This window comes from Danio aesculapii, chromosome 13 (assembly GCF_903798145.1).
Source record: "Danio aesculapii chromosome 13, fDanAes4.1, whole genome shotgun sequence".
Taxonomy (NCBI): domain Eukaryota; kingdom Metazoa; phylum Chordata; class Actinopteri; order Cypriniformes; family Danionidae; genus Danio; species Danio aesculapii.
In genome coordinates, this window is record NC_079447.1 from 1,339,252 (window position 1) to 1,357,391 (window position 18,140).

The 18,140-nt window shown below is 37.2% G+C and overlaps 1 protein-coding gene across 1 annotated transcript in view; it reads left to right on the top strand.

The window, feature by feature from the left end:
- The window catches only part of LOC130239999 (adhesion G protein-coupled receptor A3), a 150,016-nt gene that overhangs the window by 99,737 nt on the left and 32,139 nt on the right, over positions 1 to 18,140 (top strand). The window contains exon 14 of the mRNA XM_056471414.1: positions 273 to 481. Within this exon, the coding sequence (XP_056327389.1) occupies positions 273 to 481 (209 nt within the window). The remainder of the gene's footprint in view (positions 1 to 272; positions 482 to 18,140) is intronic.

An 18,140-nucleotide genomic window follows, 5' to 3' on the forward strand; every position in this document is an offset into this window, starting at 1 on the left:
CAATACAATGAGAGCGTAAACAGTTGCGATGCATTCTAGAGTGCGTATAGCTTCTCATTTATTGATGATTGCGTGCTTATTATTTGGGTTCTATATGATTTGTGAGTGCACTTTCCGCATGTTATTAAATGAGAAAGCGTAAACAGTCGCGACGCATTCGCTATTCTCCTTTATTAGTAATTGCATGCTTATTTTTTTGTAATCCAGATTGGCTTGTGAGTGCACTTTCCACTTGGGTTGTTACTTGACGCAATGTCTTGCTCTCCGTGTAGATGGGTGTAGCCCCTGGAGCCCCGTGCAGCCGGTTACCGTCGCTCTCCGCCACTTCTCGCTGGGTGTAGACCCCACCGCGGCGTACTGGGATTTTGACCTGCTGGATGGACACGGCGGCTGGCGGGCGGAGGGCTGCCATATAACCGGCTCCGCGCACAACACCACCACCATCCGCTGCGCGCAGCACAACAATCTGGCCGTGCTCATGGTAAGAGTCGGGTTTGAGCCGATGACAGGCGAACATCATAACTGCTGCAAGGGCGAATGCTGTGAGGTGATGCACGTGATCATGACGAGCGCGAAGGACATCAGATCGATATTTAACCCTTGTGCATTGATTGCTCAAATTGACCCCCGTTTCCATGTTGGTGGATGTTTTTGACTTCCATTATTATGACATTTATGATTGCAAAGCCTGGCAGCAGCCTGATTGCAATGCATTGATCAGCATCAGTTGGCAGCGTTAAGCCTTTACATATTGTAGGCCTGTGCAAAAAAAGTTCTCTGGGTTTTATATGGAGTAAAACAGCAGATTATGTGTGTGCAGAAATACACTTACTGTGTTTACTGTGTTCTGAGAGCTGAGGGGATTATTTGGACAGGTGAGCCAAGCTTGTGGCATCATATTCAAAAAGACTTGAGGCTGTAATTGCTGCCAAAAGTGCATCAACAAAGTATTGAGCAAAGGCTGTCAATACTGATGAACACTCTCAGTAATAAAGTTACGCGAGCTGTCACTGGGGTGATACCTTTACAAAAGGTACAAATTTGTTCCTAATAAGTCTATATTAATACCTCAAGTGTATTTATATTAGGTATATTTGTACCTTATAAATACAAAAGTGTCCTTTTAAAATGTTTAGGCACTAATAGATACTTTTGAGGTACCAATATAAATACTTTAGGTGCAAACGTGTACCTTTTGAAAAGGAACCAGCCCAGTGACAGCTCACATTACTTTATTTCTGAGAGTGTACGTGTGATTTTTCAGGTTTTTTATTTTTAATAAATTTGTAACAATTTCAAATACTTTTTTTTCCACATTGTCATTATGGGGGATTGTGTGTAGAATGTTGAGGAAATCAATCAATTTAATCCGTTTTGGATTAAATTACTGTGTTTACTGTGTTCTGAGAGCTGAGGGCATTATTTTGATTTTCTCAAATATGCTGTACGAAGATAAGTATGCAAAGGTCTCTCTCTCTCTCTCACACACACACACTATATATATATATATATATATATATATATATATATATATATATATATATATATATATAGGGCAACGCAGTGGCGAAGTAGGTAGTGCTGTCGCCTCACCATAAAAAGGTCGCTGGTTCGAGCCTCGGCTGGGTCAGTTGGCGTTTCTGTGTGGAGTTTGCATGTTCTCCCCGCGTTCGTGTGGGTTTCCTCCGGGTGCTCCGGTTTCCCCCACAGTCCAAACACATGCGGTACAGGTGAATTGGGTAAGCTAAATTGTCCGTAGTGTATGAGTGTGAAAGAGTGTGTGTGGATGTTTCCCGCTGTGTAAAACAAATGCTGGATAAGTTGGCAGTTCATTCCGCTGTAGCGACCCCAGATTAATAAAGGGACTAAGCCGACAAGAAAATTAATGAATATATATATATATATATATATATATATATATACACAAAGAGTATACAGTCCCGTAGCCAGCCTGTTAAAAGGGGTGGTTCTTTTTTCTCAAAAAGTGGAGTTTTTAGCAGCTATACACCTCATTTTCTATTTAATTATGAAATTGACTGAATTTTAGTGACATTTTCAGCTCTATTTTTAGCTGAATTAGCTTGTCAGATGGTCATCATAACTACACTTTTTAATGTACCAAAATTAATTCCTAAAGGTTTAGAATAAACAAATGTGAAAAAATGCTTACTTTAAAAATACAAATTTACTACATAATCTTTAGAAAAAAAACAATCTGTTAAAGTTTTCATTTTATAACTGTAGTCTATTATCGTTTGTTTGGCAAATAACAAACCGGCCAGCACATTCATCTGTCCTCAGTCAGAGTTTGGAAATTTCAGTAAAAAAAAAATTAAAGCAATAATAATAATAATGTAGAGCTTTACAATTTTTTCTAGCCTCTCTTGTAAACAAAAAAAGTATATTGAAAATCCATGGATAACCACAATAGCAATAGTATTGAAATAAATTTTAATATGGGCCACTTTTTGTGCATCAAATCTTTTTATTAGTCATTAAAATATGTCATATAATATTTGTTAGTAGGTTTCACAGTGGCGCAGTGGGCAGCACGATCGCCTCACAGCAAGAAGGTTGCTGGTTCCAGCCCCAGCTGGGTCAGTTGTCGTTTCTGTGTGGAGTTTGCATGTTCTCCCCATGTTGGCGTGGGTTTCCTCTGGGTCCTCCGGTGTCCCCCCACAGTCCAAACACATGTGCTATAGGGGAATTGATGAACTAAATTGGAAGTGTATGAGTGTGAAAGAGTGTGTATGGGTGTTTCCCAGTGTTGGGTTGTGGCTAGAAGGACATCTGCTGTGTAAAATATATGCTGGATAAGTTGGCGGATCATTCCACTGTGGCGACCCCAGATTAATAAAGAGAGTAAGTCTAAAAGGAAAGGAATGAATGAATATTTGTTAGCATTGGCCAAAACAGATTAACTGAAGTCACACAGAAGCGACAGCCAATGGGTTATTTTCACTATTTATGATGGAATAGCAGTCATAATAGGACAAATGAGCTCATGTATAGGACAAATTCTGGACCTTTGTCAGTGAGGGGTGGGTCTTCCGAACTATTCGAACCCCCCAATGAAAAATGCATGATTATATGCTGTCATGGCTTTGCAATCAAAAATGTGATTATAGTGGAAGTCAATGGGACAAAAACAGCACCAACATAACCAAGCATAACAGAAATGAAGATGTGCTCAGAGTGTGTTGTTGAATTTTTGAAAACTTTGAAAGCACTTTCCAAAATATGTGTCAGAATAAAATTCAGCAACAATCATCACATTTGCTGAAACACAGAGAAAGCTGAGGCCAAATGAAGACTCAAAATCAGCCCAGAGTGCATGAAAACATCCCCAACAGCACACAAAGGTTAAAGGAACGCTTGTTTGCATGTAGTGTTTGTTGTAATAGGTGCACTCTGGGTTGTGTGTGTGATTGTGTGATTTAAGTGTTATTGAAAAGAATGAATGGATAAGAATGCAGTGTCTTTCATAATTAGAGGCAAATGCATGTGTTACACTGCAGTGCTGAAATCTACATACATATATGCTGTATGTAACAAATTAAGTTGAACATGCTACATTTTATTTGTTTGTTTAAATTCAACACATATAAATTGTTTAATCAATTTTGCAGACATCCTTCTTTTGTATGAGTTAGATTACAGCAATTAATTCAACACTTTATTTTTATATGTGTTGGATTGTAAGGAGCTACTCTAAAATATATGCACAAAAAAGTGCTGGGTTATTTTAAATCAATGTTGTGTCAAATATGGACAAACCCAACCATTGGGTTAAAAATTAGCCCAATATTAGGTTTGTCCATACTTGACTTGACCCAACTTTGGTTATGACAACTCAGTGCTTATTTACAGTGTGTCATTTCACAGCAAAACAAAAGCAAACAATTATATACTGTATATAGCAGGTGTACAGAGCTCCAATACTGCAGATTATCTCACGTGTTCTTGAATCCATTTGCAGTTTCTTTTATAATTTGGAGGCAAAAGTGTACACTGCAGGGTTGTTGCTACGTATATCGGATATAGATGCAGCCAGAGTTAACGAGAATTATTTATATTATTTATTGAATTTCTCATTTATTGTATTTTATTAACATCTACCTCCACCCCAACCCTAAACTCAACCATCACAGTAATGTTAAAACAGTAGTTGTACCGATTTTTATTTATGCTATCCATTAAATTACCCAATAAATTGTATTTTTTAATGCCTACCCGCACCCCAACCCTAAACTCAACCGTCAAAGTACTGTACAAATATTAATTATTGTTATACAGTGTCATAAATAAATGGTGCTATATTGATGTGCATATCGCACTTCTGGCCGGCCGTGTATCTGATCTAGACTTCACCACACTGCAGTGCTGGGTTATCCATTTATTTTGAATCATACTAACCTGTTGGGTAATTCTATAATTGCTATGGTAACACAACAACTGTAGTAATTGATGTGCTGTGGTGATGGTACAGTTGCTATGGTAACACAACAACTAGTAATTGCTCTGGTGTGGTGATTCGATAGTTGCTATGGTAACACACCAACTATACTAATTGATCTGAGGTGGTGATTCTACAGTTGCTGTGGTAACACAACAACTATAGTAATTGATCTGAGGTGGTGATTCTATAGTTGCTATGGTAACACAACAACTACAGTAATTGATTTGCTGTAGGGAATTTTACAGTTGCTATAGTAACAAAACTACAGTAATTGATCTGTTGTGGGATTTATACAGTTGCTATGGTAACATAACTATAGTAATTGATCTGTGGTGGTGATTCTATAATTGACATGGCAACACAACTATATGAATTGATCTGTGGTGGATGATTCTGTAGTTGCTATGGTAACAAAAGCTAAAATAGTTGATCTGTTGTGGTGATTTTGTTGCTATGGTAACAAAACAACTCATATTTGTGCTGTTGTGGTGATTCTATAGTTGCTATGGTAAGAAACTATAGTAATTGATCTGTTGTTGTGATTTTATAGTTGCTATAGTAACAACAACTATAGTAATTGATTTGTGGTGGTGATTCTGTAGTTGCTATGGTAACAACAACTACAGTAATTGATCTGTTGTGGTGATTCTATAGTTGCTATGGTAACACAAGAACAATACTAATTGATCTGTGGTGGTGATTCTATAGTTGCTATGGTTGCAGACTACAGTAATTGATCTGTTGTGGTGATTTTATAGTTGCTATAGTTTATTACACTGCAATACACCACCGTTTACTGTATTAAAAACTAAAGTATATTGCAGTATTCGTTACAGTTTATCAGTTGACTATAGTTAATACTACAGTATGCTGGAACATTCATTAAAGAGAGAGTTGCACTTTTCTATGGCGTCCTCTAAGTTTAAGGCGGCTCTGACGCTGTATTATTTTACACTGGAGAGTTGAAGCAGGATTACAGCCGCCTCTGATACTGACAGTTCGGAGCTGCAAGTTTTCATCCCACCTTTCATTCTGCATTTGGATCGTAACGCAGAATTGGAAGCAGATCACAGTCAAAGTGCTGCGGGAATCAAACCCAATCCTTAACACAGCCGACTTTCAGTGTTGTATCCAGCCGGATCTTAAAGGATTCTTTGTTCATCCCATTAGGATTGCTTCCAATTATGCTGGAAATACCAATAGAAATCCGCCTGAACTAGGCAAGGATCTCGGAAAGCCCTTATACAACAACTTTTCCTTAAAGGCACATCGCTGCCGGATTTGTGCAGGCTTTTGCGCGCTGCGTGTGAATGCTGGCAGCTCGTGCTTTATGCACTCCTGAAGGACCGAGTGTGTGTTATAATAATAAGTGTATAGGCGAAATGACTAATTAGCGGGCGCTTCTTCATTGTCCGCGTCTTCACGACTCTATGGGTCTCCTTCTGGACTCATGCTCGGGATATGCAGGATTTCTCCGCCTGAACGCAGTGATTTGATGAGGATTTCTGGAGCGCAATGGCAGCTCCATGATGTTTACCGACGACTGGGACTCCATCGACTGGGAGGTCAGTCCGGGATTTATCATCACGAACATTAGGCGAATGCATCTGCATAAGATTATTTATTATTATCATTAATATTAGTAATAATAATAAATGTGAATGTGTATATAATAGTAGCGCGATGTGATGAAACATAATAAGTGATGATGCGCGTGCATGAAAGCAAAGTATTTCACAGTGCACGAATAACTAATGTTTTGTGCGTTTAAACAAATGTTTAATTAAATCACGCGACAAGAAATGACCCATGGCATAAATAGTGTTTTTCAGTTAATAACAGCCGCTGTTTGAAGTTGAAAATGTTGCGTTGTCGTTTTAACGCGTGTCGTTTTGGTGTGCATGTGAGCTTGTGAAAGAAATGTGTGTGTTTGCGCATGTGTGTGTGTGCGCGCGAGAAAGAAAGAGAGAGAGAGAGAGAGAGAGAGAGAGAGAGAGAGAGAGAGAGAGAGAGAGAGAGAGAGAGAGAGAGAGAGAGAGAGATGATGCAGTCACCACACCCGCAGTCCGCAGTGTCTGAGAAAAATCGGTTTTCAAAGCGTTTAGCGACACACACACACTTATTTCTGGAGCTCGAGCGTGTCGTGATGGGTTGTCGGGGTTTTCTGTTGGGTTGTCGGTGTTTTCTGCTGGTCTGCTGTTTGTGAACCTGTTGCTCAGTTTTGAGCTGCAGATGTTCCAGAGATCACCGCTGGCTCTCCATGTACACACACACACACGCACACACACACGCACGCACACAAACGATGCTTTTCTTAGAGATTTATTTTCTAGATAAGCAAACAATGTGGTCTTGTTACAGAAATAATGAGTACAAATGAATTGAGTTCTTCCTTAACACAAGCAAAATAATTTACTAAGTGAAATAATCGTACTTCAAAGAAAAGCAAGATTTGTTTACTTGCACCGTTGGCAGATTATTATTCTTGTTTTAAAGAAAAGCTCACTTCATTTGGACTTTTTGCTGGTCTAGAAAATGCTTTTTGATTTACGAGTATTTTTTCGATATTTGGACTGCACTCTCAGAAAAAATGTACCAAAGAAGGTACAAACCCTCGTCACTGGGGCAGAATTGTATCCTAAGACAAAGAAACAAATTTGAACCATTGCAGTTTGTACCTTTAAGGACATGGAAACAAAAGTCTACCTTTGGGTTTTATAACCTGCAGATACAATATTGTACATTCATCATAGAGACAAATCTGATCCATGAAGGCACCACTACAGTGATAAGACACTTTGTACCTTAACAGTGTCAAACGTGTTCCTATTTAAAGACATGTTGCTTTATCCAAAATGGGTCAATTTATTTTCAGTAAATATAAAACATCAAACCCATTTTTGATCATTATTTTTTAAAACGTTTTCCTTTTGTGTAAATGCACCTTTAACATTTACAATAAAGAATAAAACATACTTGAACATTTTTTGCTGAACATTTCACAACACTTTTCACACAAATGTTACAGAAACACATTCTCTCATCTACAATAGAAAACCTTTTTTCTCCAGTTTTCACACCTTTGTAATCACTTAAAAGTTCATTTCATTTACTTAATTTTAAAACAGAAATAGAATTATGCAAAAGTATTGTACCGAGATGCTCAATGTTTGATTAGTTTCACAATAGTAAAATGTCTGCATGAACACTTTGCATATGCAGGACTTTTGCCAGCTCACGTGTGTAGTGGAAAGCAAACACTGGATATTGCGGATATCAATAATGAAACTGTATTTATCAGAAAATGCTCACCAAATATTTATTAAAAATGCCTTAAAGGTTTAGTTTACTATACCTATAGTTTTGCTTTACCAGTTGTTTTGTATTATAGAACATACATTTACATTTACATTTAGTCATTTAGCAGACACTTTTATCCAAAGCGACTTACAAATGAGGACAATGAATAATGAATGTTTATAATAATATATATAATAAAGAATGTTTCTTTAAACATATGCTTTTAAATGATGATTCATAGATATTGGAATAAAGAAGATGTCGAGCACTTCTGTAGCTTTTATATGAGAACAATTGTGTACCTTCATTTCAGTTGTACAATAAAAGGTACAGAACAGTATCATAAGAGGTGTTTTCTGTACCATATAAGGTACAGCTTTTACAAAGGTACAAACCTGTTCTTTAAGGAACCCAGTGTACCTTTCTTTCTGAGAGTGTGGAAACAAGACAAAAACTCTACTAATAAAATAATGTTGTTGCTGTGTGTGATCTTTATAAATACTGAACATGAGTGCTCTTATTTGATCCTGGATAAGTGTAATAAGGGTCGGCTTTTGTTTGTTTAAAGGGCATATAGTGTATAGAGCGTCATATTGGGGTGATATAAGCACACCCAGTCCTTTTTTTTAAATCTAACAACATATAAACGGTGGACCAATTGGAGCGGTTTTCAGAGCAACCACAACTTTACGTAGGAGTGCACTCCCCCCGCCCACCAATATTGATTGACAGCTGTGTATTAACATGTCTCCATAGTAACGCGTATAATCATATCAGCAAGAGAGGGCGAGCGCAAAGCAGCCGGGAATAAAAGATCTGTTCAGTTCACTAGGATCATCAAACGTGATCAAGAGTGAGTTTCACAAGTTTAACATGTTTTAAAACAGTGCATGTGTGTAATGAATTACAGCCATTCACTTCATCAGCACAGCCGCGTTTCAGAACAAATATAAAGGAAGATGCTTCAATCTCGGTTTGTGGACATTAAATCAGGTTTATTTTGTACATTAACATAACAGATATCCATACAGCAGTGGAGATTAACCTGTATCCTGTCATATTTGTGTGCAAAAAGAGTGCAAAGCTAATGTATGCGTGTATGCGTGTCCGCGCTGTGTGTGTGCATCTGTGTGTGTGCATGAACTTTGTAACAACATTGTGTGTGACTCTTGGTTGCAACTCCACAACAAATGCATCAAATAGTCATTAGTAAAGTTCTTACTGTAGTATTTCTCACAAACATTACGTGTGATCTGCTTCCTTTATGTCTGTCTGTTGTTTGACGCAGCCGAGGGAGGTGATTAAGGCACACTGACAGGCATGTGGAAACGCTGGGCGGGGAGGTCTAGGCTTAAAGGCACAGTACTAAAAAACCGCCACCTGGTGCTCAGAATTCTAAAATAGAAACGTATAAAAGGTATAATAAATAATCTGATGGGTGTTTTGAGCTGAAACTTTACAGACACATTCTGGAGACACAAAAGACTTATATTAAATCTGGAAAAAGAGGTAACCTAGGTGCCCTTTAAGTGAGATTTATTAATTATAAGCTGAATAGTTTGCTTTGCATTGATTTTTAGTTTGTTAAGATAGGATTCTGTTTGACTGAGATAACTATATTCTAAACTATAACTATACTCATTTTCCTTCGGCTTAGTCCTTTATTTATCAGGGGTCACCACAGTGGAATGAACCTCCAACTATTCCAGCATATGTTTTACACAGCGGATGCTCTTCCAGCCGCAACCCAGAACTGGAAAGCACCCATACACTCACATTCACACACACACTGCGGTTAATTTAGTTGACCAATTCCCCTATAGCGCATGTGTTTTGACTGTGTGAGAAACCGGGGCACCTGGAGGAAACCCACGCCAGCACAGGGAGAACATGCAAACTTCAAACAGAAACCCCAGCAGGCCCTGCTGGGACTTGAACCAGCGACCTTCTTACTGTGTTAACCACTGATCCACTGTGCTGCCCAAAATCTGGATTCTGAGGGTTCAAAATAAAATTAAAAACTGAGAAAGTCTTGTCTAAAGTTAACTAAACGAAGTGCTTAGCAATGCATATTAATAAGCAAAATGTAGTATTGATATGTGTCAAAGTAAATATAGTGATATAACATGATCTTTAATTGTAGTAATGATTTTTGGCGTGCGAAAATTGATTCATTTTTCCATGAAAATATATCTTGTTATCTATTGCCCAAAATAGCAAACGACATAAATAACATAAGATATTTATTACAAACAAGCTCTGTTTTACAAACGCTTTAAATGTAAACTTATATAAAACACAGAACAGAGTTGAACAGATATGTTAATCCCAGTTTCTTTGCAAAAAAATGTGTGTACATGTTATTATAGAAACATGGCGCCTGTCAATCAATTCCGTGGGCGGGGAAACTGCACATCACGTTGCGCTGGGCGTCAGAATCACTGGGATTTGGATCCTATTTTAACGTCAGGACATTTCAAAAAAGAGACTTGTGTTTCTGTCACTCCAGTATGACTGTGAACACACTATACCACAAACACTTCTGTCCAAAGGATTTTCATAGGTGCCCTTTAATAATAGGCAGGTAATAAGCCAGTAGTAAATAGCATGAGTTAATAAACTAAAGACATGACACTTTGGAAGCAAGTAAAGTACTTGTGAGTATATGATGAGATTACTGCATTATTGTGTGGACTGGCCCTTTTAAAATGTGCAGTATATCTTCTTCTGATGTGATTGTTTATAGGCAGTATATCTTATTTGTTGGTCCCGGATCTGCAGTCATGTTTATGATCAGATCTAACAAACATCTGCTTCTTTTATGCTTGGCTTCTTGTGTTTGCTAGATGGATTGCTTTGTTGTTTTTTGTAAAAGAAACACAGTCCATGCTTGGTTTTATGTCATATTTTCTATATTCAGAAAGAAAATGCTGTAATGCTGGGTGGCTCAGTGGTTAGCACTGTGACCTCACAGCAAGAAGGTCACTAGTTCGAGTGCCATCGGGGTCAGCTGGTGTTTCTGTGTGGAGTTTGCATGTTCTCCCTGCGTTGGCATGGGTTTCCTCCAGGTGCTCCGGTTTCCCCCACAGTCCAAACACATGCGCTATAGGGGAATTGATGAACTAAATCGGCCGTATGAGTGTGTGTGTGTGTGAGAATGTGTGTGTATGGGTGTTTCTCAGTACTGGGTTGTAGCTGGAAGGGCATCCACTGTGTAAAACATATGCTGGAATAGTTGGCGGTTCATTCTGCTGTGGTGACCCCTGATGAATTAAATGACTAAGCTGAAGTAAATTGAACGAATGAATGAACATCAGACATCGTATAGTTCATTTAGGCTAAATTAAAGCCTTAATTCTGGTCAATTTACTGCAAAAAAATATACTTTTCTTGCTTTTTTTCTGTTTTGTCTTGTTTATCATCCAAAAAAAAAAAAACAACAACAAATATATATATTTAACTTGAAACCCCTTGCAGGTGAGGGGAAAAATAAATACAAATACAAAATATAAATAAATAAAATAATGTCTCACTTTATTTCAGAGAAAAAAATTGAATAAAAAAAATCCTAATTCAAATTTAAGTGAGTTTTTCTAAAAACAAGCAACATAATCTGCTAGCTGGCAAGTAATTGAAAATAAAATAATTTGACTTACCCCATTGGCAGAGTATTTTGCTTGTTAAACGCAGTTAATTTTGACATGTTATTTCAGAAGGTACTTATTATATTTGGTATATGCTGTAAGATATTTGGAATAGAAACAGGATAAAAACTCCAAGGAAAACATTTGTTGTACTCGTCTTATCTCTTATCTGTATAATCTAGCAGCCTTAAAGGAATAGTTCACCCAAAAAAAAATATATATATATATATATATATGTATATATGTTTTTATTTACATTCCCTCCTCTTGTTTATTCCGTTGAGCACAAAGAAAGATGTACTAGGCAAAGTTTATTTATACACATGTTATTATTTATATAGCACATTTTTGGTAATTCAAAGTGCTTTACATAAATAGGAATAAATGAAACAAGTATAAAAAAATTAAAACAACAAAGAAAAACAATAAAAATTATTAAAAACAGATAAAAAATGTGTTTAAACAGGTAGTAAAGGAATGAAAAGATGATTCAATCATTCATTTTCCTTTGGTTTAGTTCCTTATTTATCAGGAGCTGCCACAGAAGGTAGCTGGTTTGAGTCTCGGCTGGGTCAGTTTGTTTTTCTGTGTGGAGTTTGCATGTTCTCCCCGTGTTGGCGTGAGTTTCCACCGCAGTCCAAACACATGTGCTATAGGGGAATTGATTAACTAAATTGGCCGTAGTGTATGAGTGTGTGGGTGTGTGTGTGTGTGTGTGTGAATAAGTGTGTATAGGTGTTTCCAGAGGTGGATAGAGTACCCAAAATCTATACTCAGGTAAAAGTACAAGTATTTGCGGAATCTTTTACTCAAGTAAAAGTGAAAGTAACAATCTTAAAAGTTAACTCGAGTAAGAGTAAAAAAGTGTCTGATGAAAAAATTACTTAAGTAAATAGTTACTAGTTACTTTTCATCATTAAGCAGTATGTAAAGTTTTAAAAAAAAAATTTAAGGTCTATATTACCCCCCCCCCCCCCCTTAAGCAATGTAAATTTTGATTGTCTACATAACAAACCATCGTTAAAGACTTGCCTAATTACCCTAACTTTACCCTAATTAACCTAGTTAAGCCTTTAAATGTCACTTTAAGCTGAATACTAGTGTCTTGAAGAATATCTAGTCTAATATTATTTACTGTCATCATGACAAAGAGAAATGTTGTGTTGCTAAAATCTTATTTCTGTTAAACAGAAATTGAAGAGAAATATACAGGGGGGCTAATAATTCTGACTTCATATCAGTGGTGTAGTCCTTGCTATACGCACGTATACTCAGTGTGCTTACTTTGTTCCACGAGCTGTTTGGGTATTACCACTTCTGAGGATCAATAATACCCTCGGTATACTCACTTATTTTTCTGATTAAACTTCCCTAATTCAGTGTATTATTTTAATTCTTACTCACAAATGTATGTGTGTGTAAATATGAATACCTTTTTCTTTGTTTACCCCAAAATGATCTGTTCCTGATCCACCCTAAAATGAAATTCGCCCCTGTAAAAGTATTTAGCATATGTCTTAATCGTGTCTACCGCTACAGGGAACGACACTATATATAACACTAAAACGATGAGGCAAAGACTACTTGTAAATCGCGTAACAATATGCAAATTAAAAGGGTAATTACTTGTATATATTAGCAACAACAGAAGACAGACTCCTAATAATTTGATTTAAAACAAGCATGCACGAATGTGACAATCAAAAATAATGGCTGACTGATGTTTAAAGGAACCTATTAAATGTAAAGTAATAAGCCAGTAAAGAAAGTAAGTTAAAAAGCTGTCTTTCCATGTATGCACAGGCCCTATTGAGTTAAATACTTAAATAAAAGTTAACTAAGGTGTTGTAACTATCTTGATTGACTCTTTTTTCAGTATTAAAATGATTATATAAGCTACATTCTGTATACATACAGCCAATTGCCAAGGCTGCTGGGGGGGGGGCATATATATATATGCATGGTTTATGTTGTACAGTATATTTTGCCCACTTTCATTTAAAATTTGGGTCGGGTGTACTAGTACACCACCTTTTTTTGGACTACACCACTGCTATATATATATATATGTAATCATTCATTCATTCATTTTCTTTTCGGCTTAGTCCCTTTATTAATCCGGGGTAGCCACAGCGGAATGAACCGCCAACTTATCTTGCACGTTTTTACACAGCGGATGCCCTTCCAGCCGCAACCCATCTCTGGGAAACATCCACACACACTCAGTCACACATACACTCATACACAACAGACAATTTAGCCTACCCAATTCACCTACACTGCATGTCTTTGGACTGTGGGGGAAACCGGAGCACCCGGAGGATATGCGGATATATAAGGTTTAAATGCTTAAAGTGGCAAATTTGGAAAACAACAGAATGAACCAAACAGTAAAATCGAGATAATCCCTCCAGAATATTATTGTAGACTCGATGAACACTTACAATAAGGTTGCAGTTGTTATCATTAGTTTTAGTTTTAGTGCTTTAGTCAACATTAATTAACAATGAACAACACATTCTTTAAGCACTTAATTAATATTCGCTAATGTTAACTAAACATATTAATGTGATAGTTATCGCATTAGTGAACTAATGGTGAACAATATTAACTAATGCTGCCTTATTGTCAAGTTTTGAATAGATTTGACGTTAAAACCAGAGGATGTCATGCAAAAACTGATCTTTTTTTCTAGTGGATGTGGAAAGGACTTTTGCTTTGTGCTTGCAGTTGCTTCAGCTTCATTCATAAATTCCCTCCTGTGGCTTCATGGGATAGTAATGTGTACTTCAAATGCACATTCAGAACTTTCATTAGAAGTAGTGGGTCATTTGGATAGTTTTTGCCCACTCCAAGTGCTATGAATTTTTACACATTGTTTTGTCACACACTGTTGTTCTCTTACTGTGTAATAGAGTGTTTTTACAATGAAGTGTCATCAGTCGGCCATATTGGAGGCACAGAATGTAAACGATGTAAAAAATATGTTATGTTAAAAATAAAGTTTAAATGTTATATTTTAATGGTTAACAGTGTAAATGACTTATATGTTATTCCATTTAACAGCAGTTTCTTTAGTTATCCCATATCATTAATAAGGTTCAAATGGGTATAGTTTGAACACTTACCACCACATGTTTTTTTTTTCCCAGGTTAATTCATGTTTATGTTGCAATGTCAGTTCGATATGTAAATTACAGCGTGCATCACATTATCAAACTATTATTGTTGACAGCTTGGAGTGAAAACATAGACTGAACTTGAGACCTAGGGGTGACCTGGTCTGATAAACTCACTGCACAGACAGCGTAACCGCCCTTCTCAGAACCGCAGATGACCATGGCATGACCGCAGTATAACCGCATCATCTTCCTCGACTTCAGCCATCGTTCCAACACAAACCGTGCACTCTAAAGTGGGAGACGTGTCTCTATAGCAACCTCTCGCGACATGACATCAGCAATGCGGCGCCTCGCGATATTTGCAAACAAGTCATATATGAATCATCTTTATTATCATTTGACACTGACAGTAATGAAAGAACGCCCTGATAAGGAACTAAAGAAGGAAAATCAATAAATTAATATGTAAGGCATTTTCTAAGACAATTTTCACAAGCGGTTATGCCTTTTTAAAGTTGATTATTATGTTTTTAGAAGTTTTTTTCAATGTTTTTTAAGGTCTATAATAATTTGTATAATTTTAATAGTTAATTTTAATGCCAATATTATTAAGGTCAAATAGTTTTAGTCAATAATAAGTAATTTTAGTTAATTAGTTAATAATAACTTTTTTTTTATTTTTACAAGCTTAATGTTTTAGTGAGTCTGATTGATGTTGAGATGACTAGAAACGTTCATTTAATTCAATTAAAATAATTTAAGGCTGCAAGCCTTTTACAGTGTCCAGAACAAACCACTGTTAAACAATGACTTGCCTGATTAACCTAACTTTACCCTAATTACCCTAGTGAAGCCTTTAAATGTCCCTTTAAGCTGAATACTAGTGTCTTGAAGAATATCTAGTCTAATATTATGTGCTGTCATTATGACAAAGAGAAAAGACATCAGTTATTAAAATGTTTAAAAACATGTACCTTGTGAAATATTTGACAAATAATCGATGCGTCACTGTAATTGGTTGATGATATGTCTTCATGTATTAATTGCTGTTGTGATTGGGGCTGTTGGTTGTGGTTTGGTGACTCATGAACTGTTTTTCCAGCGTCTCCTGAAATAGCTGTATTTTGATCTGCATTTCTTTGTAAGCTGAGTCACACACACCGAGATTTGCGCGCTGGCAGACAGACGATGTGTGTTTAGCAGCTGTTTGCAGGTCAGTTTGCTGATGTGTGTGTGTGTGTAAATGTCTGAGAGGAACAGATGTGTGTTTTTTGGATGCGTTACATGAATATTATCTGTGCTTGTGAAGCATTAACACTAAAACTAAACTAAGACGATCATGATGTTAATGTTTGCCTAATTTACATGAACCGGAAGCTGTGACCGTTTGTGTGTGTGCGTGTGCGTGTGCGTGTGTGTGTGTGTGTGTGTGTATGTATGTGTGTCTGCATGAGGGTCATTTAAGAGCAAATCTTAGGAAAACCTATTAAAATGGTCACGGTGGTTGATTCTGTGTTTGCTGTTTATCTTAGTAGCAAAGCCTTTAATGTATGCTGTTTTAAAAGGGAAAACATCCTTATATAACAGTCATGAGAATCATCATTGAGAATAATTAAAAGAAGAAAAAAAACTACAGTTCAGCAGGGAAAAAAGGAAATGTAGAAGCTTACTAGTCTTAAAAATAAGCTTTACTTTATTAATTTGCGTTCTCATATACAGTACGGCACAGCCATATCACCCTGCAGGCTCAGAGTGGTTACTCACTGAAGCTAAGCAGGGCTGAGCCTGGTCAGCATCAGGATGGGAGACCACATGGGAAAACTGGGTTGCTGTTGACTAGTGTTAGTGAGGCCAGCAGGGGGCGCTCAACCTGTAGTCTGTGTTGGTCCTAATGCCCCAGTATAGTGAAGGAGACACTAAACCGTCAGTGAACGCCATCTTTCAGATGAGACTTTAACCGAGGTCTTGACTCTCTGTGCTCATTAATAATCATGGCACTTCTGGTAAAGAGTAGGGATGTAACCCTGGTGTCCTGGCCAGATTCCCTCCATCTGCCCTTACCCATCATGGCCTCTCAATCATCCCCACTGAATTGGCTTTATCAATGGGTGACTAATCGAAAAAGTAATCGATATCAACATTAAGAACCTATAATCGATATTTTTTCAGGTCAATTTTTCAATTTCTTTCACAAAGTCACGTGACCCTTCTCTCTTCTCTGTTAAGACTAATTATAATTATTATATTATGATTTATACTTATTATATTATTCTCATATTATACTTCTACCGACAGTCCGGCGCAGCCTTCGCATACCCGCACACCTCTCAAAAAAATCTAACTACACGTCACAATTACACTTAGCACAAGCTTTGTGGGGTGGAGAGGGGGTAAATTCCAGGAGTTTTCCGGGAGACAGTAAAAAACAGGAGATGGGTCTGAAATACGGGAGAATCCTGGGAAAAACGGGAGTGTTGGCAGGTACGAGAGCCATATTATAGGCAATGTGTTTTATTTTCAGTTGTTCAGCGTTGATGTTCAATAAAATATCATAGATAATACATAGTGTGTGTTCCCTTTCATTATTTTAAATATGAGTAATGCACCTTACATACAAAAATCTCTCACCTGTAATATGTGAGCATGTTTACTGTACAAACTGTCAGTCAACTATGAGAGCAAAAACATAAAATAATAAATAAAACTATCGTTCATTAATTGTAATCGAGTTAAAATGATCAATTAATTGAGATTTTGATTGTAGGCCAAATCGCCCAGCCCTATCTATCACTGTCTCTCCACTCCACCTACATGTATAGCTGGTGTGTGGTCAGCACTGGCGCCGTTGTCCTGTGGCTGCCGGAGCATCATCCAAGTGGAGCTGCACACTGGTGGTGGTGTGGAGAGGCCATACACAATAAATGCGCTATATAAATACACATTACACTTAAAATTATTTATGTCTGATGTATAATTCTATATTGATCCATTTTGTTTGAGAAATATAAAATAAAAATTAATATGAAAGGGAAGCTGCTTAGAACGTTCGTTCAGAATTGTTATCAGTCGGAGCAGAGTTTCTCTGGGTGTCAATACTGTTTTCAGTGGCTTACAGAGTGTTTTTGAAAGAAAGACATGTGTTAAAGCATGTTATTAAAGACATGTGTTAAAGCAGTTATACTTCTATCAGAAGCGGTTCAAGTGTGAGAGAAAGACGCTCTCTTAATTCAGTGTCTGCCATCAGATCAGATGCTGAAATATAGCGTCAGTGTTCCTGACCTGTCAGCTGTTATACTGTACTCTGCGGCTCTACAATGCAAACACACACACACACACACGCACACACACACATACACACACACACACACACGCACACACACACACACACACACACGCATACACACACACACACACACACACACGCACACACACGCACACACACACACACACACACAAATAATACCCCACTGCATTATAAAGAGCAAACCATATTACTGCCATGAAACTAGCAGATATGAAAGCCATGCGATTTCCAAATTTACCAATACAAGTCTGTTACTGATACTCTGCTGGCTGATTTGCATGTTGATTCTAATCGCGAGTCGTTTATGTTCC